This window comes from Haliotis asinina, chromosome 14 (assembly GCF_037392515.1).
Source record: "Haliotis asinina isolate JCU_RB_2024 chromosome 14, JCU_Hal_asi_v2, whole genome shotgun sequence".
Taxonomy (NCBI): domain Eukaryota; kingdom Metazoa; phylum Mollusca; class Gastropoda; order Lepetellida; family Haliotidae; genus Haliotis; species Haliotis asinina.
In genome coordinates, this window is record NC_090293.1 from 1,336,293 (window position 1) to 1,363,346 (window position 27,054).

The 27,054-nt window shown below is 44.1% G+C and overlaps 1 protein-coding gene across 1 annotated transcript; it reads right to left on the reverse strand.

Moving 5' to 3' along the window:
• Positions 1-6,748: 6,748 nt before the first annotated feature.
• Positions 6,749-23,800, reverse strand: LOC137261790 (solute carrier family 13 member 2-like). The gene is made up of 13 exons (XM_067799573.1): positions 23,768-23,800; positions 22,694-22,809; positions 22,408-22,577; positions 21,843-21,927; positions 20,872-21,072; positions 19,957-20,085; positions 19,617-19,706; positions 19,314-19,418; positions 18,771-18,865; positions 18,391-18,506; positions 17,975-18,136; positions 8,606-8,743; positions 6,749-7,309 (listed from the first exon to the last, which is right to left on the reverse strand). Exons 2-13 carry the CDS (start codon positions 22,798-22,800, stop codon positions 7,172-7,174), a joined length of 1,536 nt encoding a protein of 511 aa, XP_067655674.1. The 5' UTR covers positions 22,801-22,809; positions 23,768-23,800; the 3' UTR covers positions 6,749-7,171.
• Between the last annotated feature and the right edge of the window lie 3,254 nt (positions 23,801-27,054).

Here is a 27,054-nt window from a genome sequence, read left to right on the forward strand (position 1 = left end):
GGTAATCAATCTCGCAGCGGAATTTTGTACTCTTTGCAGACGTGATAGAATCTGTTGAGGGAGGTTGACAAGAAGAGAGTTACAGCAGTCGGGACGGTTGTGATAAGAGTTTGCACAGGAAGTTTGATCGTGTGCCAGGTCATAAGATGCCTGATTTTCCCAATATTATAGCAGCTTCTGCACTCAGAGTTGACATGCTCTTCCACGGTTATGGCTGACTGGAAAAAAACGCCAGGAGTTTTGGCCTTTGGAGTGTCACAGACAGAACATGCTCCAAATTAGTAGAAGGCTTAGTGCCCAGTGTTTTCTCTGTTTTCTCATCGGTGAGTTTCAGGTAGTTGGAACTCATCTTTGACCGGATATCTGAAAAGCAGGCTTCAACTATTTTGATGGCGTTTCCTACAGCAGCTGGGGCATGTGAGGGGTACAGCTGTTTGTCATTAGCATATAGATGGAAGTTCAGTGAATAGGCCCTGGTGATCTGACCAGGAGGCAGGGTATACATACTGAACAGCAGTGTGCCCAGACCAGATCCCATACTCTGTGATAATGTCCCACCAATCATGATTGCCTGTGTGACAAGTCAGACTGAATCCACTAGAGAGATGTTCCTGCGATACCCAAATTCTCCAGTCTTTGAAACAAAATGCCATGGCCGATGGTGTTGGCAGCTGATGAAAGTTCAAGCAAGACGAACAAAGTTATATGTTATTTGTTTCCGGTCTGTAGATTCTAAGATGTTACTGTAGACGCGGACCAAAGCTGTTTCTGTGCTGTAGCTAGTCTTGTATGCTGACTGGGAAGATTCTGAAGATGTTTCTTCAATCCTCGCAGAAACAACCTTTTAAAGAAACTAAGGGAGAAATGGGAGGTTCGAGACTGGTCGATAGTTTTTCAAGACATTAGTGTCAAGACTTGACTTCTTGAGAATTGGTATGGCATGAGGGTGTTTGAAGGAGGATGGTACACTGCCTGTGTCCAGAGACGTACCGACGATGACACGATGTAGCACGGCACCAAAGCATCACTAGATGCTTTCACAAACCCAGAAGGGATAGTGTCCAGAGAAGACGACAATGATGGCGAATCGGTTATAGAGGTTGGTGTTAAATGTTCATTGGCTAAACATGTAGGGGGCATCAGTGTTGAACTTAACCAATCTTTTCTCCTGAACTGTCCATATGTCCTGTGCCCAATGACAGATTGCTCTGTGATGGAAGGATACCCTTTACTTTTCAGGGCTGTCAGCACACTGTGATAGTCATAGACACACGCGGTACGGAATCCTACACTTGAGTCACTTACCAGTGAATCCTTAAGGCCGATAAACTGTTTTCGTCGTTTTTATTGAAATATTAATCAAAGTGCTTTATAAGCATTTGTTATTTTGAGCGGAAGTATTACGTGTGAAACTGATTTGTTCTCACTGAAATCTGGAAACTGATACTAGTAAATAAACACATTCTTAGACAATCGGAACACGTATGTAGGGATTCTTAAGCGTCTGTCAATCGTTACAGGTAATATCCAAACTTTACCCCGTGACTTGGTGGTAAGATTATTATGTCTCCGGTGAGAGGATAAATTCAGTGTTGGTCGGTTTAAGTGGCGTGTTCTCATGATCTCTTTCCACTGTGGTAATGGACACATACTACATCCACAAGTAACCACACAGCCTGATCAGCCCTGAGGAAAGGTCTGCTGCTGCACCTGTTTAATCCTCTCAATGCTGCCGTCGAACCCATTCGACAGGAGTGCAGGATAGTGACATCTCCAAATAAAACTTGCAATAATTATTCAACGAGTCGGATTTACGTGTCATATGAATTATGTATGGAATGTACTAATTCTCACCTTTTTAAATACATAATGTTCAATACGTTTGTATACCTTAAAACGAAACGCCCGCTAAATAAAAATGAGATCGCCGAATTTCTCCGCACGCAGTCGAAAGTAACGGCCATTGTTGACTTCCAGCGCACCACCATCGTGTGGTACCCAGTCTAATATTTTCTTCATAATGAAATATTTTTTGATAGTTTAATCCATATTTTTTTGTTCCTTGACGAAGAGAAAGCCCATAAGTTTCCCATTTTCTAAAAATTACTAACTTTCGGCTCAAATAATTATAAACAAAACCAATCTCAATGTTACATCATCGATTGGACGAACAGGAACGATCATGGCAACGGCGGTAAACAAACAACTCCACATGCATCGTGATGCCGAAGGGAATGTGCCATCCTTTTGACATATCCAACTATTTTATCTGGAATTAATTACACGGTGTTAATAGGTAAATGTTATTGTCTCTGCACAGAAATTACCATATTTAGCGATTTTATTTTGATTTTGTTTGATAAACCTTCCAACATTCACAAAGTTGACAGCCGTAGGTGACCCGAAAGGGCGTGGCCAAACTCGCGGTCTCTCTAAGTTACAAGATACGAAGGTTGTTTGAAAAAACGCGTTCATACGCAGAATCTGAACACATATACATTGAAAGAAAACGACTCAATACCTATATAATGCAGATCATGAAACAATATCACAATATTTGTAATTGTACCCACCCTTGATGAACCGGAAGCACGTACACGGCATGGCACTCGTGGAAGTAAAATATGAACGAGTTTGAAAACGACCATTGATACATTTTCTAAACGGATTCAAATTCCCGTAAGATCCATACTATACACCAGAATTACCTTTCAGTCATCCTCAGTTATTTACTGTTAGTTGTGTTCAATAGCAGTTGTCATTTGTTGCTTGTGTTGTAGTATTTCTCCTCAAGTTAGCCGTCGATGTGTTGATCTTTAGTTTAGCAAATCCGAAGTCGATGATTTTCGCGGTCTATTTTTTTCGAAGAATGTTCTGACACGGGGAGACTTATAAATTGTCAGTGTGTCGTAACAATAACATTATAATGTTCTGTGTATATCGTCACAAGAAGTACAATTTTGATGATTGAAGATGTCATGAAAAAAATCATTTTTCCTTGAGCAGAAACGAACGAAACCAGAGCTAGTGTGAGAATGTAACGTACAGTAAATGTATTTCATAAAAATTAATTACTGCTTAGAAAACAACTGTCATCGTCTTAGAGAATCAGTATTTATTTTAGACATTAAAACAGCTAAACACCACATCTTTTGTTCACGAATTTGGAGCAAAATTGAAATTATTTTGTTACTCCAAACGGCAGAGCTTTCGGAGTTAATTCTACCTAGTATAATGCAGGTAATGTTTCAGATCAAATTGTTTGACGTGTGTGCATATTTGTGTAAAAAAATCATGTCATGTGGCTCAGTCCGTGGCTCCATAAAGCTTTTAGATATTGCACTAGTGCAATCTGAACTGCAAAATGTACCTCATGTTTATGGCCATACTTTTTAAAGTGTCTATGTTCTTATTTTACTGTTATAACAGACTGATGATCCAAACTCTTGGAGCAGTGATTACACTGACAGTGATTGAAAGACAGACTCATTTTTTTCTTGTGATGAAATTTCATGACGTAATATGAAATTATCATACCAGACCTAGAATAATTTTGTTGTAGTGATGTTTTGAATATGGAATATCAAAACTACAAGTGACAGATAATTAAGTGCTGAGCAGGAGGTGCAACCTGTGTTAGTCTGTGGCATCAAGGTAATCATGTGGTGGCACCAGGGACAAGTAGATTTCTTTTTTCCTAATACTGAGCTCTGCGGTGAGTGGTTTTTGTTGTCCAGTTTGGAACTATTCATTATGATTTCAATTTAGATTTTTTTCATTGCAATACTTATATGACAAAGACATATATATCAAATGCTTCCAGATCTTAAACCAAAGACCTTGGCATTTTGTTATTCAAAGAAGACTGTTCTTGATGTTTCTTGTTTTATGATGGTTTAGGCTATTGAACACTAAATAATTGGAGTATCACCATCAGACACTTCAGCAAACAGAAACAATCCTTGAAAGTTCAATAGACTCATTTGATATTGTGACATTGCTCCTAAACCCAGGAAAAGACAATAAGGTAGAGTAATATATATTTACAGAACATGAAGCCTGTTTACTTTCACCAGAGACAATATAACTTATTATATGTATATGGTTTCTTTTTTTTATCAAATGATAACATTTTCTGATAAATATACTGTTACTGCAACAACATAAATGACATTAGTCATGTGTGATTCAAAATAATTCAGTAAACAAAGTGGTACTGTTGAAAACAAAAATAGCTCATCACCCATTTGTATTTGATGTACATTTTGGCATGATATTATAAAGAAATAAAATACACAAAATAATATGTAACATCTATCCATATATTTTATGGCATACATGTAGTTGTATTTAAGAATTGTGTAAAATTGTCAGTTTTCAACATTACTGAAAGACATTAATTATAATTTGGTTATTTACACGTTGCTTATGCATTGACAGACTTTAAGTGTCTTTGCCCTTGTGTATTTTGGAGAGAAAAATAATTGTTATATTATTAATATCAATTAACATCTGAAAACATATGAAAAGATTTAAAGTTGTAACCAGTTATGAAACATAAAGCATTGACAAATCTATCATAATTATTCAACAAGAACGTTAATTTATTGCATAAAATTATGAATGTAATTCAACTTGTTCTGAAGTGAGACATATAATTTTTCCAATCATGTAATTTGAACGCAATATTTATCAAATCATCTCCGATGTTATGTGAAACTATAACTGAAAATATATTTTAGTTAATAAAACATGTATACTGCAGTTGCTACTACACTAAATCGTCACAAAAAGAAAAGCATGAATGTTATTTTGAAACACAAATGCCACGCCCATATCCGCGCACCTGTTGTTGAGAATGATGTTTGTAAACGTTTTTGTGTCGGACCATGTCAAAAAAAGAATGAGCTAGGATCAACATGCATCACAATTATATCTTTGCTGTCATTATATTCAGTGGACAATAGAGTAATGTGCCTAATATGAACAAACATTCAAATAAAGATACTGAAAAACTTGCATCGGCAGTGTTGATCGACTACTGTTTCCGGGTCACGGGAGCATACAAGGTCAAACTGGTTCGGCTATTTGCGAATTATATAGTAAAAAATACACCAAGAAAAATCTATGAGCTCTGATTAATCATTTTAGACAGTTATTTGTGCTAAAGTTGGGTTTGTTAGACGAAATATCTCCAACTTTTCTGTTAATATTCAATAACGAATGAATTTCCTCAGACAATCCCTGTCTGTGACATCACATCCGGTGACCTTTGCATTTACTAGAAAACAAGTTAGATTTCACGATCTTAATTTTCATATGTCTCTCGTCATACTAAACGGAAAATGATACATGGGACACTTGTAGAATGAGAAATGCTCCCTCTTTCGCCAGGTCTTACACAGAAGAGTTCTGTAATATTTCTTCTGACTAAAAAAGCTATATTTTATAAAGTAGTTGGACGAAGCGCGCCATGTTTGTTTTTCGTACGTGTAACACGATCTAACACCGTCTTTTTGCGGGTTTGTGCAAAACTTATTGAACCATAACACTTGAAATTTGCACTCATGAATGTTTATAAATCATGTATTTTATTCTGCTATTTTCATGACATGACACGTTTAAATAAACGTAATCGTGCCATTTCAGTGAGACCTGTCATGGCATCGAAAATATGATTTGTTTACGACGAACGTTTTCGATTATTTTTTTCAGAATTAATTTTTAATTGGTCGTCGCGCGGATATTTGCCGATACAAATATACGAAATTAAAGTCAGATACTTATGAAATATCAGTAGTAAGAATATTGAAATCGGTTTGCGATAATTGAACAATTTATACGGCTCCTAATATAAAATGCATCCGGCTGTCAATCGAGCAGTTCAGTTAAATTCAATAAAATTTACTTTATTTATGTTTGTCTTGTAATTAATATCTGTACGTTTGAAATTATCTGGATATTTTTTTATTATAATGTTTATTTTTCTATCTAGTATTAATGAGCTGAATATTTTTTCAGTTGTTCCTTATTTAGTGACACACCGACTGTTTGAAATCACCCACCCTCTTCTCAGCGCCTTATGCTGAAATTAATTCAGCAGGCTAAAGGTTAAATACCTCTCAAAAGTCTTGTGAACGTCATACAGAGACATGCACATTTGAGATGTGTTGATACAACGTGTAATACTGCCACGCTACATACACGACATACTTTCACCTTGCAAAGTGGCGGCTTGGAAAGTGTAGACCGATCTTTGTCCAGAACACTCTGGCAATCAAATATGGCAAATACATTCAAGTTACATACTAACTTAACAACATGAATATTAATATAGCCACATATATACCAGTACAAATATCTGCGGGTAACTTCATTATGTTGAATGTAGAACAAACCTTCTGGGTAACAACTTCTTTATTTCCTGAGTTTCAATATAGATTCTTGTACCGTTGTCAAGCGGGAATGGAACATGAAGAGGGGATATGTATGTAAGAAGAGGGTGTGTGTGTGCATGTTCATATATGTGTGTGTGTGTGTGTGTGTGTGTGTGTGTGTGCGTGCGTGCGTGCGTGCTTTTGTGTGTGTGCATGTGCGCGTGTATACATACACTGCATGTAACAAAGAATGGTGATTTCAGACCACACTATTTGATGATCGGGGATTGCTTTGACGTGGCCAGAGATGGAATTGGTGACGGAACTGGTGACGGAACTGGTGACGGAAGCTATAGTTACATGATGATTCCTGGTGCTTTGACATTTTCTTTATTTGCAAAAAAATTTATTGAAGACAGACTGAACACACTGTATCCACATTTACGTGCAAGAAATGATTAACCTAACCTTCTCGTAATTGCTCTTTATTTCTTGGTTCCTATATTTGATATAATATGCACACATGTAGTATTTAAATGTTAGTCACTATGTATCCACTGTTTTATGAATACAAATAAATGAGAGAAAGAGAGAGTGAGTGAGTGAGTACGAGTCTCTGTATGTGTGTTTTCTGTGTGTCTGTGTCTATATGATCTCCGCTAGACTTCTAGCCAATCTTGGATCTGCAACAGTAGATCATTGGTGTTGCAAGTTCTGATTTGCACATGCATCTGGCGCTCTGCCCACAGTCTTAGCTTTACTAAGGGTTAGAGAACAGCTTAAACAACACAGTGTTAGAGAAGAGGTTCCGTAGAATTCAATGGAAACCCTGACGGAAGTGTGAACAGATCAAAGTAGGCGTCGCCCCACGTGTTGGTTGCCAGGGCCAGCACCAGCACACACATCACGTTCATACCAAGACCCGCTATAGCCTGTAACAAGACATGAGAAAGTGAAAGTAGGCGTCGCCCCACGTATTGGTTGTCAAGAACCCACTCACCATATTCATGTCATAGACTAAATCATTTCAATAAGTTTCTTTAAAACTTCGTTTGTTTCAATATAGGTCCAAAGTACACGGAAATTCTATCCCCTTTGTCCATGTAATGTATTCAGCAAACATTCGGTTCATCCCCCGATCTTATCATAAGCCCCCCTCCGGGCAGGACCCTTAATGCTCAAACGCTATCAATACACGTCAATTAACACCTCCCTACGTCGGTGAGTCTTACGTATGGACATGTGCATGGACCAGTGACCTTGCACAATGTGGCGTAATGGCCCTGTGTATAATAAAACCTCACGGATATGGTCGGCCAGGGAGACCAACCAAAGAGACCAGTCAGGGAAACGAGACGTGGACGGATTGTGAGGCTAGTCGGGGTGTCGGCCAAGGCCGCCGCCCCACCTACGACTACGTCGAAGATGAAGGATCGCTGTTGGACTTCTGAAGTGTAAGTGACAGAGCGGGTCTCCACATCGGGATCATTGGCCACTCAGTGTCGATGTGCGTTCTGTCACATGTTTACCACTGTGTATGCCATTTCGACCATCATTCAACTAAACAATAACAAAACATGGCTGATGTCTTCATCTCTACCACTGACTTTTGTCTTCCCTGTCTCTTGTCCCCCACCCTGAAATACCACCCGAGAGCAACCACGACAGACATCCATATGGACATGGTTGATGTTGTCTTCATTTCTACCACTGACTTTTGTCTTCCCTGTCTCTTGTCCCTCACCCTGAAATACCACCCGAGAGCAACCACGACGGACATTCATATGGACATGATCTGATAGGGAGCAGAAGTGACATGATCTGATAGGGAGCAGAAGTGACATGATCTGATAGGGAGCAGAAGTGACATGATCTGATAGGGAGCAGAAGTGACATGATCTGATAGGGAGCAGAAGTGACATGATCTGATAGGGAGCAGGCGGTTGGATCTAATGGGTTCTTGTGGCTCGCGTAATGGAATGGTGGGGTAACCAGGTCGTTGAGGACGACGTGTCAAAAGTGTCTTTTTCCACCAACATATATCGGTTAAACAACCACATTTGAACAGAGAATCAGGAATGTACCTTCTCTAAAACAAACTCTGAGGTCAAAATCTCATTACTTTACAGGGACGATTTTACTCTCTACTCTCAGCGAGCACAGGTCTGTCGTTATGTTCACAGGCGTCTCTTGACAAAATCTCTCCCAAAACGATAGTCTCTACTCACCATGTCGGCAACTTTGATGTAACCATTAGCAAACACAATGGCGTTCGGCGGCGTTGCCACGGGCAACATGAAGGCAAATGATGTTGCGATGACACACGGGAACATCAGGAACAATGGATTCATGTTCAGGGAGGCTGCCTAGGATAGTAAACAGATAGGGACTTCACGTGGTTCATGTTCATGAGAGTGCCTAGGATAATAAACATACAGGGACTTCATGTTCAGGGAGGCTGCATGGGATAATAAACTTACAGGGGGGCTTCATGTTCAGGGAGACTACCTAGGATATTAAACTGACAGGGGACTTCATGTTCAGGGAGAGTACTTAGGATAATAAACTGACAGGGGGCTTCATGTTCAGGGAGACTACCTAGGATAATAAACTGATAGGGGACTTCATGTTCAGGGAGGCTGCCTGGGATAATAAACTGATAGGGGACTTCATGTTCAGGGAGGCTGCCTGGGATAATAAACTGACAGGGGACTTCATGTTCAGGGAGACTGCTTAGGATAATAAACTGACAGGGGACTTCATGTTCAGGGAGGTAGCCTTGGATAGTAAACAGACAAGGGACTTCATGTTCAGGAGAGTGCCTGTGATACTAAACATACAGGGGACTTCATGTTCAGGGAGGCTGCCTGGGATAATAAACTGACAGGAGACTTCATGTTCAGGGAGGCTGCTTAGGATAATAAACTGACAGGGGACTTCATGTTCAGGGAGACTGCTTAGGATAATAAACTGACAGGGGACTTCATGTTCAGGGAGGCTGCCTGGGATAATAAACTGATAGGGGACTTCATGTTCAGGGAGGTAGCCTTGGATAGTAAACAGACAAGGGACTTCATGTTCAGGAGAGTGCCTGTGATACTAAACATACAGGGGACTTCATGTTCAGGGAGGCTGCCTGGGATAATAAACTGACAGGAGACTTCATGTTCAGGGAGGCTGCCTGGGATAATAAACTGACAGGGGACTTCATGTTCAGGGAGGCTGCCTGGGATAATAAACTGACAGGGGACTTCATGTTCAGGGAGGCTGCCTGGGATAATAAACTGACAGGGGACTTCATGTTCAGGGGGCTGCCTGGGATAATAAACTGACAGGGGACTTCATGTTGAGGGAGGCTGCCTAGGATATTAAACAGACAGGGGACTTCATGTTCAGGGAGGTAGCCTTGGATAGTAAACAGACAAGGGACTTCATGTTCAGGAGAGTGCCTGTGATACTAAACATACAGGGGACTTCATGTTCAGGGAGGCTGCCTGGGATAATAAACTGACAGGAGACTTCATGTTCAGGGAGGCTGCCTGGGATAATAAACTGACAGGAGACTTCATGTTCAGGGAGGCTGCCTGGGATAATAAACTGACAGGGGACTTCATGTTCAGGGAGGCTGCCTGGGATAATAAACTGACAGGGGACTTCATGTTCAGGGAGGCTGCCTGGGATAATAAACTGACAGGGGACTTCATGTTCAGGGGGCTGCCTGGGATAATAAACTGACAGGAGACTTCATGTTCAGGGGGCTGCCTGGGATAATAAACTGACAGGGGACTTCATGTTCAGGGGGCTGCCTGGGATAATAAACTGACAGGGGACTTCATGTTCAGGGGGCTGCCTGGGATAATAAACTGACAGGAGACTTCATGTTGAGGGAGGCTGCCTGGGATAATAAACTGACAGGGGACTTCATGTTCAGGGAGGCTGCCTGGGATAATAAACATACAGGGGACTTCATGTTCAGGGGGCTGCCTGGGATAATAAACATACAGGGGACTTCATGTTCAGGGAGGCTGCCTGGGATAATAAACTGACAGGAGACTTCATGTTCAGGGGGCTGCCTGGGATAATAAACATACAGGAGACTTCATGTTCAGGGAGGCTGCCTGGGATAATAAACTGACAGGAGACTTCATGTTCAGGGGGCTGCCTGGGATAATAAACATACAGGAGACTTCATGTTGAGGGAGGCTGCCTGGGATAATAAACTGACAGGGGACTTCATGTTCAGGGAGGCTGCCTGGGATAATAAACATACAGGAGACTTCATGTTCAGGGAGGCTGCCTGGGATAATAAACTGACAGGGGACTTCATGTTCAGGGAGGCTGCCTGGGATAATAAACATACAGGGGACTTCATGTTGAGGGAGGCTGCCTGGGATAATAAACTGACAGGGGACTTCATGTTCAGGGAGGCTGCCTGGGATAATAAACATACAGGGGACTTCATGTTGAGGGAGGCTGCCTGGGATAATAAACATACAGGGGACTTCATGTTGAGGGAGGCTGCCTGGGATAATAAACTGACAGGAGACTTCATGTTCAGGGGGCTGCCTGGGATAATAAACATACAGGGGACTTCATGTTCAGGGAGGCTGCCTGGGATAATAAACTGACAGGGGACTTCATGTTCAGGGGGCTGCCTGGGATAATAAACATACAGGGGACTTCATGTTGAGGGAGGCTGCCTGGGATAATAAACATACAGGAGACTTCATGTTCAGGGAGGCTGCCTGGGATAATAAACTGACAGGGGACTTCATGTTCAGGGAGGCTGCCTAGGATAATAAACATACAGGAGACTTCATGTTCAGGGAGGCTGCCTGGGATAATAAACTGACAGGGGACTTCATGTTCAGGGGGCTGCCTGGGATAATAAACATACAGGGGACTTCATGTTGAGGGAGGCTGCCTGGGATAATAAACATACAGGGGACTTCATGTTGAGGGAGGCTGCCTGGGATAATAAACATACAGGGGACTTCATGTTCAGGGAGGCTGCCTGGGATAATAAACTGACAGGAGACTTCATGTTCAGGGAGGCTGCCTGGGATAATAAACATACAGGGGACTTCATGTTCAGGGGGCTGCCTGGGATATTAAACAGACAGGGGACTTCATGTTGAGGGAGGCTGCCTGGGATAATAAACATACAGGGGACTTCATGTTGAGGGAGGCTGCCTGGGATAATAAACATACAGGGGACTTCATGTTGAGGGAGGCTGCCTGGGATAATAAACTGACAGGAGACTTCATGTTCAGGGAGGCTGCCTGGGATAATAAACTGACAGGAGACTTCATGTTCAGGGAGGCTGCCTGGGATATTAAACAGACAGGGGACTTCATGTTGAGGGAGGCTGCCTGGGATAATAAACATACAGGGGACTTCATGTTGAGGGAGGCTGCCTGGGATAATAAACTGACAGGAGACTTCATGTTCAGGGAGGCTGCCTGGGATAATAAACTGACAGGAGACTTCATGTTCAGGGGGCTGCCTGGGATAATAAACATACAGGGGACTTCATGTTCAGGGGGCTGCCTGGGATATTAAACAGACAGGGGACTTCATGTTCAGGGGGCTGCCTGGGATAATAAACTGACAGGAGACTTCATGTTCAGGGGGCTGCCTGGGATAATAAACAGACAGGGGACTTCATGTTCAGGGAGGCTGCCTGGGATATTAAACAGACAGGGGACTTCATGTTCAGGGGGCTGCCTGGGATAATAAACTGACAGGGGACTTCATGTTCAGGGGGCTGCCTGGGATAATAAACATACAGGGGACTTCATGTTGAGGGAGGCTGCCTGGGATAATAAACTGACAGGAGACTTCATGTTCAGGGAGGCTGCCTGGGATAATAAACTGACAGGAGACTTCATGTTCAGGGGGCTGCCTGGGATAATAAACTGACAGGGGACTTCATGTTGAGGGAGGCTGCCTGGGATAATAAACTGACAGGAGACTTCATGTTCAGGGAGGCTGCCTGGGATAATAAACTGACAGGGGACTTCATGTTCAGGGAGGCTGCCTGGGATAATAAACATACAGGGGACTTCATGTTCAGGGGGCTGCCTGGGATAATTAACATACAGGAGACTTCATGTTCAGGGGGCTGCCTGGGATAATAAACTGACAGGAGACTTCATGTTCAGGGAGGCTGCCTGGGATAATAAACATACAGGGGACTTCATGTTCAGGGAGGCTGCCTGGGATAATAAACATACAGGGGACTTCATGTTCAGGGAGGCTGCCTGGGATAATAAACATACAGGGGACTTCATGTTCAGGGAGGCTGCCTGGGATAATAAACATACAGGGGACTTCATGTTGAGGGAGGCTGCCTGGGATAATAAACATACAGGGGACTTCATGTTCAGGGGGCTGCCTGGGATAATAAACATACAGGGGACTTCATGTTCAGGGGGCTGCCTGGGATAATAAACATACAGGGGACTTCATGTTCAGGGAGGCTGCCTGGGATAATAAACATACAGGGGACTTCATGTTCAGGGAGGCTGCCTGGGATAATAAACATACAGGGGACTTCATGTTCAGGGAGGCTGCCTGGGATAATAAACATACAGGGGACTTCATGTTCAGGGGGCTGCCTGGGATAATAAACAGACAGGGGACTTCATGTTCAGGGGGCTGCCTGGGATAATAAACATACAGGGGACTTCATGTTCAGGGGGCTGCCTGGGATAATAAACTGACAGGGGACTTCATGTTGAGGGAGGCTGCCTAGGATATTAAACAGACAGGGGACTTCATGTTCAGGGGGCTGCCTGGGATAATAAACATACAGGGGACTTCATGTTCAGGGGGCTGCCTGGGATAATAAACTGACAGGGGACTTCATGTTCAGGGAGCTGCCTGGGATAATAAACTGACAGGGGACTTCATGTTCAGGGGGCTGCCTGGGATAATAAACATACAGGGGACTTCATGTTCAGGGAGGCTGCCTGGGATAATAAACTGATAGGGGACTTCATGTTCAGGGAGGCTGCCTGGGATAATAAACTGACAGGGGACTTCATGTTCAGGGAGGCTGCCTGGGATAATAAACATACAGGGGACTTCATGTTCAGGGAGGCTGCCTGGGATAATAAACATACAGGAGACTTCATGTTCAGGGAGGCTGCCTGGGATAATAAACATACAGGGGACTTCATGTTCAGGGAGGCTGCCTGGGATAATAAACTGATAGGGGACTTCATGTTGAGGGAGGCTGCCTGGGATAATAAACTGACAGGGGACTTCATGTTCAGGGGGCTGCCTGGGATAATAAACATACAGGGGACTTCATGTTCAGGGAGGCTGCCTGGGATAATAAACTGACAGGGGACTTCATGTTCAGGGAGGCTGCCTGGGATAATAAACTGACAGGGGACTTCATGTTCAGGGGGCTGCCTGGGATAATAAACATACAGGGGACTTCATGTTCAGGGGGCTGCCTGGGATAATAAACATACAGGGGACTTCATGTTCAGGGAGGCTGCCTGGGATAATAAACATACAGGAGACTTCATGTTGAGGGAGGCTGCCTGGGATAATAAACTGACAGGGGACTTCATGTTGAGGGGGCTGCCTGGGATAATAAACTGACAGGGGACTTCATGTTGAGGGAGGCTGCCTGGGATAATAAACATACAGGGGACTTCATGTTCAGGGGGCTGCCTGGGATAATAAACATACAGGAGACTTCATGTTCAGGGGGCTGCCTGGGATAATAAACATACAGGGGACTTCATGTTCAGGGAGGCTGCCTGGGATAATAAACTGACAGGAGACTTCATGTTCAGGGAGGCTGCCTGGGATAATAAACATACAGGGGACTTCATGTTCAGGGGGCTGCCTGGGATAATAAACATACAGGAGACTTCATGTTCAGGGGGCTGCCTGGGATAATAAACATACAGGAGACTTCATGTTCAGGGAGGCTGCCTGGGATAATAAACATACAGGAGACTTCATGTTCAGGGGGCTGCCTGGGATAATAAACATACAGGGGACTTCATGTTGAGGGAGGCTGCCTGGGATAATAAACATACAGGGGACTTCATGTTCAGGGGGCTGCCTGGGATAATAAACATACAGGGGACTTCATGTTCAGGGAGGCTGCCTGGGATAATAAACTGACAGGGGACTTCATGTTCAGGGGGCTGCCTGGGATAATAAACTGACAGGGGACTTCATGTTCAGGGAGCTGCCTGGGATAATAAACTGACAGGGGACTTCATGTTCAGGAGGCTGCCTGGGATAATAAACATACAGGGGACTTCATGTTCAGGGAGGCTGCCTGGGATAATAAACTGACAGGAGACTTCATGTTCAGGGAGGCTGCCTGGGATAATAAACATACAGGAGACTTCATGTTGAGGGAGGCTGCCTGGGATAATAAACTGACAGGGGACTTCATGTTCAGGGAGGCTGCCTGGGATAATAAACATACAGGGGACTTCATGTTCAGGGAGGCTGCCTGGGATAATAAACTGACAGGGGACTTCATGTTCAGGGAGGCTGCCTGGGATATTAAACAGACAGGGGACTTCATGTTGAGGGAGGCTGCCTGGGATAATAAACATACAGGGGACTTCATGTTGAGGGAGGCTGCCTGGGATAATAAACATACAGGAGACTTCATGTTCAGGGGGCTGCCTGGGATAATAAACATACAGGGGACTTCATGTTCAGGGAGGCTGCCTGGGATAATAAACATACAGGAGACTTCATGTTCAGGGAGGCTGCCTGGGATAATAAACATACAGGGGACTTCATGTTCAGGGGGCTGCCTGGGATAATAAACAGACAGGGGACTTCATGTTCAGGGGGCTGCCTGGGATAATAAACATACAGGGGACTTCATGTTCAGGGGGCTGCCTGGGATAATAAACTGACAGGGGACTTCATGTTGAGGGAGGCTGCCTAGGATATTAAACAGACAGGGGACTTCATGTTCAGGAGGCTGCCTGGGATAATAAACATACAGGGGACTTCATGTTCAGGGGGCTGCCTGGGATAATAAACATACAGGGGACTTCATGTTCAGGGAGCTGCCTGGGATAATAAACTGACAGGAGACTTCATGTTCAGGGAGGCTGCCTGGGATAATAAACATACAGGAGACTTCATGTTGAGGGAGGCTGCCTGGGATAATAAACTGACAGGGGACTTCATGTTCAGGGAGGCTGCCTGGGATAATAAACATACAGGGGACTTCATGTTCAGGGGGCTGCCTGGGATAATAAACTGACAGGGGACTTCATGTTGAGGGAGGCTGCCTGGGATAATAAACATACAGGGGACTTCATGTTCAGGGGGCTGCCTGGGATAATAAACATACAGGGGACTTCATGTTGAGGGAGGCTGCCTGGGATAATAAACATACAGGGGACTTCATGTTGAGGGAGGCTGCCTGGGATAATAAACTGACAGGGGACTTCATGTTGAGGGAGGCTGCCTGGGATAATAAACATACAGGGGACTTCATGTTGAGGGAGGCTGCCTGGGATAATAAACTGACAGGGGACTTCATGTTCAGGGAAGCTGCCTGGGATAATAAACATACAGGGGACTTCATGTTGAGGGAGGCTGCCTGGGATAATAAACTGACAGGGGACTTCATGTTGAGGGAGGCTGCCTGGGATAATAAACATACAGGGGACTTCATGTTCAGGGGGCTGCCTGGGATAATAAACTGACAGGGGACTTCATGTTCAGGGAGGCTGCCTGGGATAATAAACATACAGGGGACTTCATGTTGAGGGAGGCTGCCTGGGATAATAAACATACAGGGGACTTCATGTTGAGGGAGGCTGCCTGGGATAATAAACTGACAGGGGACTTCATGTTCAGGGAGGCTGCCTGGGATAATAAACATACAGGGGACTTCATGTTGAGGGAGGCTGCCTGGGATAATAAACTGACAGGGGACTTCATGTTCAGGGAGGCTGCCTGGGATAATAAACATACAGGGGACTTCATGTTCAGGGGGCTGCCTGGGATAATAAACTGACAGGGGACTTCATGTTCAGGGAGGCTGCCTGGGATAATAAACATACAGGGGACTTCATGTTGAGGGAGGCTGCCTGGGATAATAAACATACAGGGGACTTCATGTTGAGGGAGGCTGCCTGGGATAATAAACTGACAGGGGACTTCATGTTCAGGGAGGTAGCCTTGGATAATAAACTGACAGGGGACTTCATGTTCAGGGGGCTGCCTGGGATAATAAACATACAGGGGACTTCATGTTCAGGGGGGCTGCCTGGGATAATAAACATACAGGAGACTTCATGTTGAGGGAGGCTGCCTGGGATAATAAACATACAGGGGACTTCATGTTGAGGGAGGCTGCCTGGGATAATAAACTGACAGGGGACTTCATGTTCAGGGAGGCTGCCTGGGATAATAAACTGACAGGGGACTTCATGTTGAGGGAGGCTGCCTGGGATAATAAACATACAGGGGACTTCATGTTCAGGGAGGCTGCCTGGGATAATAAACATACAGGGGACTTCATGTTCAGGGGGCTGCCTGGGATAATAAACTGACAGGGGACTTCATGTTGAGGGAGGCTGCCTGGGATAATAAACATACAGGGGACTTCATGTTCAGGGAGGCTGCCTGGGATAATAAACTGACAGGAGACTTCATGTTCAGGGGGCTGCCTGGGATAATAAACTGACAGGAGACTTCATGTTCAGGGAGGCTGCCTGGGATAATAAACATACAGGGGACTTCATGTTGAGGGAGGCTGCCTGGGATAATAAACATACAGGAGACTTCATGTTCAGGGAGGCTGCCTGGGATAATAAACTGACAGGAGACTTCATGTTCAGGGAGGCTGCCTGGGATAATAAACATACAGGGGACTTCATGTTCAGGGAGGCTGCCTGGGATAATAAACATACAGGAGACTTCATGTTGAGGGAGGCTGCCTGGGATAATAAACTGACAGGGGACTTCATGTTCAGGGAGGCTGCCTGGGATAATAAACATACAGGGGACTTCATGTTCAGGGAGGCTGCCTGGGATAATAAACATACAGGAGACTTCATGTTGAGGGAGGCTGCCTGGGATAATAAACATACAGGGAACTTCATGTTCAGGGACACTGCCTGGGATAATAAACATACAGGGGACTTCATGTTCAGGGGGGCTGCCTGGGATAATAAACATACAGGGGACTTCATGTTGAGGGAGGCTGCCTGGGATAATAAACATACAGGGGACTTCATGTTCAGGGAGGCTGCCTGGGATAATAAACTGACAGGGGACTTCATGTTCAGGGAGGTAGCCTTGGATAATAAACTGACAGGGGACTTCATGTTCAGGGGGCTGCCTGGGATAATAAACTGACAGGGGACTTCATGTTCAGGGAGGCTGCCTGGGATAATAAACATACAGGGGACTTCACGTGGTTCGTGTTTCATGCGCCTGGCAAGCAAATGTAAATAACAGATCGTGATAATACAGAGGTTTACAATGTTGCATGGTTGCAGGTTTACGTTTTACCCCAAAAGAGGAATAGAAGCAAGTGTATGGTACTAAATATTATTCATATCATGTATAATCGACTAACCAGATTTCCCATAATAGGCAGCAACAATGATGCTGTTGCAGTGTTGCTGGTCACCTCGGTAGCCGCTGCTACCAACAGTGTCAAGACGAGGTTCATGACGCTGGGGTCCATGAAACTAAATACTGTCAGTTGGTTGCCGATCCACTGGGATAGCCCTGATTTCTGGGGAGACATAATGTGACGTCATCACTGGACACCGAAACAGACTTTATGTCTGTGAGGAGTATAATGTAACTCACCAGTCACAAGAACAGACGGAAAGTAAACAAACAAATATATGATGTACTTGAGTCAATGAGACTGACCTACAGGAAGGCCTTATGTCTGAAGATATAATGAACACCATTGTTCACAGTGGTTTGTTTCAGTTTTTGTTGTAGGAATATGTATTTTGGCGCCATTCCGCACGTGCTTACCTCACAGGCATCAGCGAGAGCATAGCCACCCCCAATGAGCAGAATCACTCCCCATGGGAACTTGTTCTGTACGACGTCCCACGTGAGCAGTGGAGGCACGGACTCTGACATCGCTCCTACACAGCAACATCGTAACATTGCAATTGGAATCATTAACTTAAGAAATGTCAAGATAAAATGCATGCCAAATTTCGGAAGTAATCACGTCATGATAAATCTCCACATTCACCACAAGATGGCAGACATGCTTGTCTGGGTAATCCACTGCACCCTCGACAACGGAGATGACTAACTAGAAACAACAGAGCTGTAGGCAAGCGGGAAACGGTGCTGGGGTTTCACAGTCTCCTGTAGATATATATTACGACACGTGACATTACCTGATCTCCGCCAACAGAAAACCGACGGACGTATGGACGGAAAGACGAACAGACTGACGCAGATCAAAACGGCAGCCATTGAGTCTCCCACAAACCTGGGATTAAGAAGAATGAGTGAGTGATTGTGTTGGCCGCCGCAGCCTAAAACGGATGTATCGCATAATCGCGAACCTTATACTTTTTCCCACCAGCAGAGGTGTTGACAAACCGCCAGGAATGGAATTCTTCACCTTGCTTTCTCATCGAGGAGATGCTGAATCCCACGTACAGATAGATGTTTCTTTGTTCCATGTCCCACAGTCTTTACATCGGAGGGGAGGAACTAGCCCCACCCCAAACCAAGTCGTTGCTGACGTTCCTTGAACCCCATACCTCATAGTCCTTACACCATAGGGAGGAACTTTCCTCGCCCCAAACCAAGATATATGTGACGTTCCTTGGAACCTATACCCCCCTCCCCTCAAAGCTTTACATGTGAGAAGCAAATGTCACCAGATCCCGACATAGAGGATATTGCATTGACCAATACGTCACAGTACTTACCCCGTCGGGAGGAACTGTCCCCAGCCCCCGACGTAAGGGATGTTCCTTGTCAGCCAAGCCAACACCAAGGTGATGAAGTGGACGAGGACGCCGGTTTCAGCAAAACTAGGGACAATAAGGATGTGTATTGAAATAAGTCAGTGTGTACGAGAGACGGTTACACACCGCCGCTTATAGTTTTATAAGAACCACATCATGTGTCTGTATATGAACTCACGTTGACTGTGGAGTACTTATCAGGACATGAAGACTATTTCAACTGTTTTACAGAAGGGATATCAGTGACGTGTTCCGTAAACTTACGACATTTTGCCGAGTTTTTCATATTCCTCTCTAATAACAGTCTTAACTTTCTCCTGACCACTCGGTGTTGAAATACAGCACAACAGAGACCTGGAATATAAACAGAACTTAGATTAACATTGTAAATTATAGAAAAAACTCATATGTTTGCATATGTGGCCATTGCCGTCGTGTTTCGACTCCAGAAAAAGATCAACAAAAATGGTAGTTCATCACATACACACCAACCAGCCAAACACCTTTAATTTCTTATACACTGAATTTTGTTGAATTGTCATTCAACTATTTATGTAGCCTTTTTTCTTGAAGTGATAGTTTGTGTTTTCAGCTGGTGACTTACGTCTTCCCCAGGAACAACGTCTGTAGCCACATCCAGGCCAACATGACACAGATCACCGACCCCGGCAAGGCAAATATCATCCACGTCAAGAAATTCACGCCAGAATCAAGGCCGTATTTCCCGAAAAGTCTAAACCATGGAAATAATTCTCTGTAAACTTCAGAAATTGTAAATGTCTTGTTAAAACAAATAAAACGTAACCAATAACATATACACCTGGTGCTTTTGGATTATAGTTTTGAGTTCGATTCAAAGTCATTAACATCGTGTACATGTTGACAAGACAGAAGAGATCTGGTACCAGTTTGGGACGTTGCCGGCATGTCTTGTTTCTCTGTGGACGTGGACAAGTCAATTACATGCCCCCAAATTATACGGCCCGAACGTCAACGTCCAGTCACTGTTGTTAATACTATTGATTGTGAGCATTCGGGGGCGCACATTGACAATACGCAGATAGTGGTCATGTTTGTGGTTGGTCACTGTCGTTTTTCCACTTCCGTGTTGGATATCTGGCTACACGCGCGCACGCATACACGTTTGTGTTTTGTCAGTCGACATCAAGACACGTTTGGAAATATTAAACTGTTATCTTTCAAAATAGTAATCCCTCAAACTAGGTGTGTCCTTTCTTATGTACGTCAGTTTACATGCAACGAACAGAAATAGTTATATCCGAGTGATAAAATATTAAATGACTCCACAATAAAGTAGTAATATAAATAAAACAGTAATATACACCTGAAGAATACAAATAAATGTTAGACACTAAAACAATAGTACAATGGCTGCCAATTCAGTAGATAAACAGTAACACATTAGCGTTTTAAAGAACAGTCAGGATGTTTTGAGATCGAGAGAATGGCGCTCCTATCAGATGTGTGTAACTGTAGATTTAGTCGTTGCACCACTTACATCTCCGCCTGGCCCTGCATGATGAGGTTGGGCCCCGACCCCGACAACGACCCGGTACCGCCCACGTTGGCAGCGTAGGCGACGCAGAGACAGAAGCCTTTACAGAGTCTGGTGAATTCGGGGGAGTCGTGACTGCGGTCGGTGGGGTTGAATGACGTGGGACTGGGTTGTGGAACATTCATTTGAGTGTTGTCGACTTTCCTGCACACAGTTTTACATTCCGGTTATGACGAAGTTCAGGTTTGTGGGAAAACTGATAAATGATAGCTCAAAATTATACAGGTCAGTGACAGAAAACAGTTCTGTTCCCTACAATTTACTGTAACATATCAGAATATTGAATAAAATTGTATAGATTCTTTTAAAAACAAATGCCAGCCACATCACTTCACATTGCAGTATCGTATATCCGTATTGTTTGTTAAAAAAACCAAAAACAACAAAACCCACAAAAACCCAACAAAAAACAACAACTGTCATTTCGATTCATGAAGCATATGTGTTGGAGCAAACATTCTGCATTAGTACATGTATACATTAACTACATGATCAATCATGTGAATCAGAGCACATTCAAGCGAAGTTTTTGAAAGACATTTAGAAGTTTGACAAATCTGAATACGTAACACGTTTTATGAATTACAAGTTATTTCTTATTTTCTATACGACGGTTCAGAGCTAGGTCTTGCTCCGTCAGCGGGGTAAAGTGAATAAAGAATAAAAATCTTGTCATACATAAAACATGTCAAGTTTTCAAGCATTGAAGCGGCCGTAATATCTTACAGTGTCAAATCTCAACAAATGAACAAATTCAGGGGCATAGCTCGCTACTGCCAGGGCTTACGTATGATTGTTTCTATAAAGATTATCTAAATACAACCCTTTGCAGCCCTTCGGGTTTACACGAAACACCTGGCTCAGTACGCGTCTAAAGGTGCAGGAAGCTACGAGGCATTAAACATGCAACCTACGTTTCTTCCGGATTTGTTTCTGCCCCGTCTTCTTCATTAAAGCTCGTATCCACTTGATCCCCTAGGTAGCCACCATTGGTCAGCCCTGGACACAACAAGGATTAAAAGTAGCTTGCCAAAGTCAGTGAATGTTCAGCTGTAAAGTGCCTCCTGTAAACAGTCCACTCTGGAGTGAGTGAGTGAGTGCGATTAGTTTTACCCCGCTTTTAGCAATATTCCCACAATATCACGGCGGGGGACACCAGAAAATGGGCTTCACAAATTGTACCCAATTGGGGAATCGAACCCGTGTCTTCGGCGTGACGCTTTAACCACTAGGCTACCTCACTGTCCCCGGTCGAGTCTGGACCAGGCAAACCATGTTATGGTTAATATGAGTACTCTACCTTGCCGCCATGGTAGTATGACACAATCAACTAAACTGAGGTCAGCAGGTGTACAGAGTGGGGGGCACCTGCTGTATCCCGACCCCCTGGGACGGTGGGGGAATATCGATGATCATGAAAACCGTGAGTACAACCCTTGATATAACTTGTGGAGGATTTCAATATGTCTTGTTTGTCACCTTGTTCCAGATTGATGCCATTGCCCACTTGACCGTCTCCTGATCGTTGATTAATTTGCCGGAGTTCGTCGATGACGGCGCTGACGATGGGGATCATCATGGCGGTGGTGGCGGTGTTGCTGATCCACATGGACAGGAACCACGTTGGCAGCATGAAGCCCAGCATCAACCTGGAGCACGAATGGTGAGTAGAGATGAATAATATACATGACTGACTTGGATAAACTCCACCTCCACACAACTTTGACCTTAGTTAGACGTGGAAGTCAGTAGATGTACTACTCACCACCTTGGTTGGGCGCCGACCAGGGTGAGTGTCCTTAGGGCGATCCTCTTGTGCAGTCTACAGTTCTCCACGGCAATGGCGATTGTCAGGCCGCCGAAACCAAACATGGTCGTCTCCTGCCAGAACCAACGAACACGTGACCAAAGATGTCACGTTGCAACATGGACTCGTCATTTATCTTAGAGTACGGATGAGGTAGGGGGCGGTTATGGTGCAAGAACTGTTTCTTGAGGTTTGTTGTATACCCATGTAAACTAAAGTACTGTGCACAATGCTACAAAAATGGTTATTGTCTTGTATTTTGTTATCCCAACTCTCATCAAAAGGCTGATAAAAAATATCAACTAAGGTAACAACTAAACAACACTAATAAGAAGCAGGTTTTAACTATGCAACTGGCCTCGCACCCAGGTCAGAACTGAACAGTAGGATAGATTATTATTTCACGTCATAACCTGAAATCAGTCTGCATTATTGCGACCTAAACAATGTGTAGTATATCAATTATTTTGTGTGTGAGATGTGTAGGCTCTATAGAAATTAATAATCCAGTGCACGCGGTATACGGATGTATTGTCCGTTTGGCTCAAATTTCAGTCTAGCTCGAAAACTAATAAACATAACATACTCAGTGAAACACTGATCATAATCAGAACATACCAACTCTGTCAGGATTTTGCAGAATATTTTTCCTTAAAATAAAAATGTTGTTTCACACCTATCATTAAATATTGACACAGTTCACTATTTGCCACGAGGGAGGCGTGCCGAGAAAGGGACAGCCAGATGGGCGAGAAAGCACGGAGACAGCACAGCACAGGTTAATGAATACATAACTTTCTCGGCATTTGTGCACGAGCGTCTCGAACACCTGGCTGAGCCAGATGCCCCTCAGATTCCGTTTGGAATAAACTGGTGATGTTTTCTTGAAGTACCCATTTCAATTTACCTATTCCACATTTTCAATATACAAGAGACAAGAGGAGAGCATATGGGCAAATATCACCAGTGCTGCTCGTCCTGCAGGTACACATCAGTACCATGTGATGCAGTTTAATATATCACGTGACACACCTTGATGTAGTTCCCAGCTACGTCAGTCGCCTTCATGACCCCGAACAAAGGAAAGACAACCATTGGAAGAAGAGCGGTCACCGCCAGGGGGAGACTCTCCGTGATCCAGAACACCGCCATTATAGCCAGGCCGTACGCACATTTTGTTTCCTGGAAGAAAGAATAAAAACGGATTCATCTCATGAAAAGGAGACATAGGAAAAGTTTGAATTGTAGGAAATATTTGACACAAACCAATCCATGCTGAATCCCAACATGTGGGGGAATGGTTGCCGATGACCTTCATCTTCATAATGCACGTACATTGTGTGTTAACCTGATCTAAAGCCTATGACCATAAACTTTAAAAGCCACATCAATGGTACTCCACATGCAATGTTTTAAGCCACTACTATTGAAGGCAAGAGAATGAAAAGACTGTCAGAAGCTCAACGACACAACGCGATCGGCCGTTTTCTGAGACGGAAACCGCACCATGAGGTGGCAATCCACTTCAACATGTCCAGTCAGACAACCTCAAACCTATGGACCCAATACAAAAATACTGGGAGCATTAATGACAGACCGAGATCAGGTCGACCTAGAGTTACCACCGCCGCCCACGATGGCTACATCCGGATGAGACATCTTCGTTCAAACGGCTGCATCCTGCACAACATTCCCAATCCCTAGACTGCCCCGAATCTCCGAGCAGACAGTGCGCAACTGGCTGTGGAAAGCCAGACGTTTTGCCAGAAGACCAGACCAACGTCACATCGTTCCCTTCATCAACGTCAACGGTTGATCTTTGGAGCATGACAAAGCTCAACCTCACGTTGCACGTGTTTGACAGGACTTCCTCCAGCAATACAATGTCCAGCTGTTACCTTGGCCTGCTCGATCACCCGATTTGTGCCCCATTAAACATCTATGGGATACTCTTGATCGACGTTTGTGCCATCGCAATCCGATGCCTCAGACACTACAAGAACTGCACACAGCACTTCAGCAAGACTATCAAAATATTCCTCAAGACAGCATTCGGCATGTCCCTTCTTCTGTGGGTCAGCGGTGCGAAGCTGTTATCGATGCTCATTGTAGACACACCAGATCCTGATATTTTACTCTGATAAAGTGGCTTCAATAGCCCTCTATGGCTTTACCAAAACCATTTTGGCAAACTATGTTTCGGTAGATTGTAAAGCGATGATTTACTGTAAGTGAGCAATGATGTCATATTATGAAACAGGATTATGCACGCAGTAAATAAACTCCAATGCAGTATATAAGTATATATGTCATTGCTCATTCCACCAGGAAATAATTTCCTTTCTAAGACTTCTCCAAGCACTGAATTTGATTATTCCCGTCAGAAGGATTACCGCAAACACAAGCTTGCAATACAGCAGCCCAGACAATGACGACCAAGGACTACTCGTCTCTTGATACCTGCTAACATTGCCTGACAATGGAAAGGAAACAAAACACCAGAAGCGCCACCTACAGGAGAGTCTGGGTGTATGGGTAGTGTTAGAAGCGCCATCTACAGGAGAGTCTGAGTGTATGGGTAGTGTTAGAAGCGCCATCTACAGGAGAGTCTGAGTGTATGGGTAGTGTTAGAAGTGCCATCTACAGGAGAGAGTGAGTGTATGGGTAGTGTTCCATGCTTTGCCACAGGCCAGAAAGATGTGACGATTCGTCACATTCAGCATAATGTACATATTGTTTCGATGAGTCTTCACATCTATTAAACATCATTGTTAGAATGGTTCAGTTTCACTGAGAAAATATCCTAAAACGTGTAAAGCTGTTTCGATTTGCGCAGCGATCCACTGTTTATATGAGTTGTACGGCTCCACTCGTTGTCATCGAAGCCAGCCTTATGGAGAGAAAACGATGCAGTCGGTTTCAAATATTAATATACTGGGGGAAAACGTGGGATGACATGAAAAAGGGGATCACATGAAAGCGCAATTAATCCCTTGTTTTTTCCAGGTTACTGCACAAGCTATGCGATAAAAGTCTGTGAGGAAATCTTGGGAAAAAAATAAAGGAACACTTGTCCTTTCATGTGATCCCTTATTTTCTTCCTTCGGTATATGTGTGGTCATTCATCTTCCTATCGCAGTTGTAGACTATTATTTCTTAACAATGCAAAACAGTATGAAAACCGCGCCTAATCGGTTGTGGTTTGTTTACAAACAAGAGGAAATACTGTCAAGAGATGTGCAAATTAGCCTGTGGCAGTGATGTTATGCTACGTCATTGTGGAGTGTTGAGTAGGAACTGCGCCTACCGTTGAGTCATAGAGAGTAGAGAGACATACATTACCTACTGTTTAGTCTGAGAGTATGGGTGGAGACACAGGCACCAACCACCGTTGAGTCTGAGAGTATGGGTAGAATTGAAAGCGTCACCTACCTTTGAGTCTGAGAGTATGGGTAGACGTGAAAGCGTCACCTACCGTTGAGTCTGACAGTATGGGTAGACTGGAAAGCGTCACCTACCGTTAAGCCGATGCGTCTGAGAGTATGGGTAGACTGGAAAGCGCCACCTACCGTTAAGCCGTTGAGTCTGAGAGAATGGGTAGACTGGAAAGCGTCACCTACCGTTGAGTCTGAGAGTATGGGTAGACCTGAAAGCGTCACCTACCGTTAAGGCGTTGAGTCTGAGAGTATGGGTAGACGTGAAAGCGTCACCTACCTTTGAGTCTGAGAGTATGGGTAGACGTGAAAGCGTCACCTACCGTTGCGTCTGAGGGTATGGGTAGACTTGAAAGCGTCACCTACCTTTGCGTCTGAGAGTATGGGTAGACGTGAAAGCGTCACCTACCGTTGAGTCTGAGAGTATGGGTAGACGTGAAAGCGTCACCTACCGTTGCGTCTGAGAGTATGGGTAGCGGTAGAAGCGCAAGTGGTAATATGATGACTAGTAAGGTCCTTTTAGTCGCCCATAAGTCACGTGGTATGCTCCCTGTTCGAACTGTAAAGTCACTTTCTGTCTCGATGGTGTATTCATCCTTCGCCATGTCTAGAGATGATCTCACGTTTCTGTGTAGGTAAGACGGCAAAGGTGAATATTTACCTCACGATGTATATCATATATAAGTTATATTTATATGGAAAAAACAACAATCGACTTACTGACCCACAGGTGAGATATATGACCACAGAGATAAATAACTGTTATTCCCTCCCTCCCTCGGGAATATACAGCCTCTTGACTGTCACACTGAGGATACCTGTGAAATAAACCCGTCAGCTGAGCGCTCCAAGTATGGTAGCCGAGACTGGAGATCTTTTTTTCAT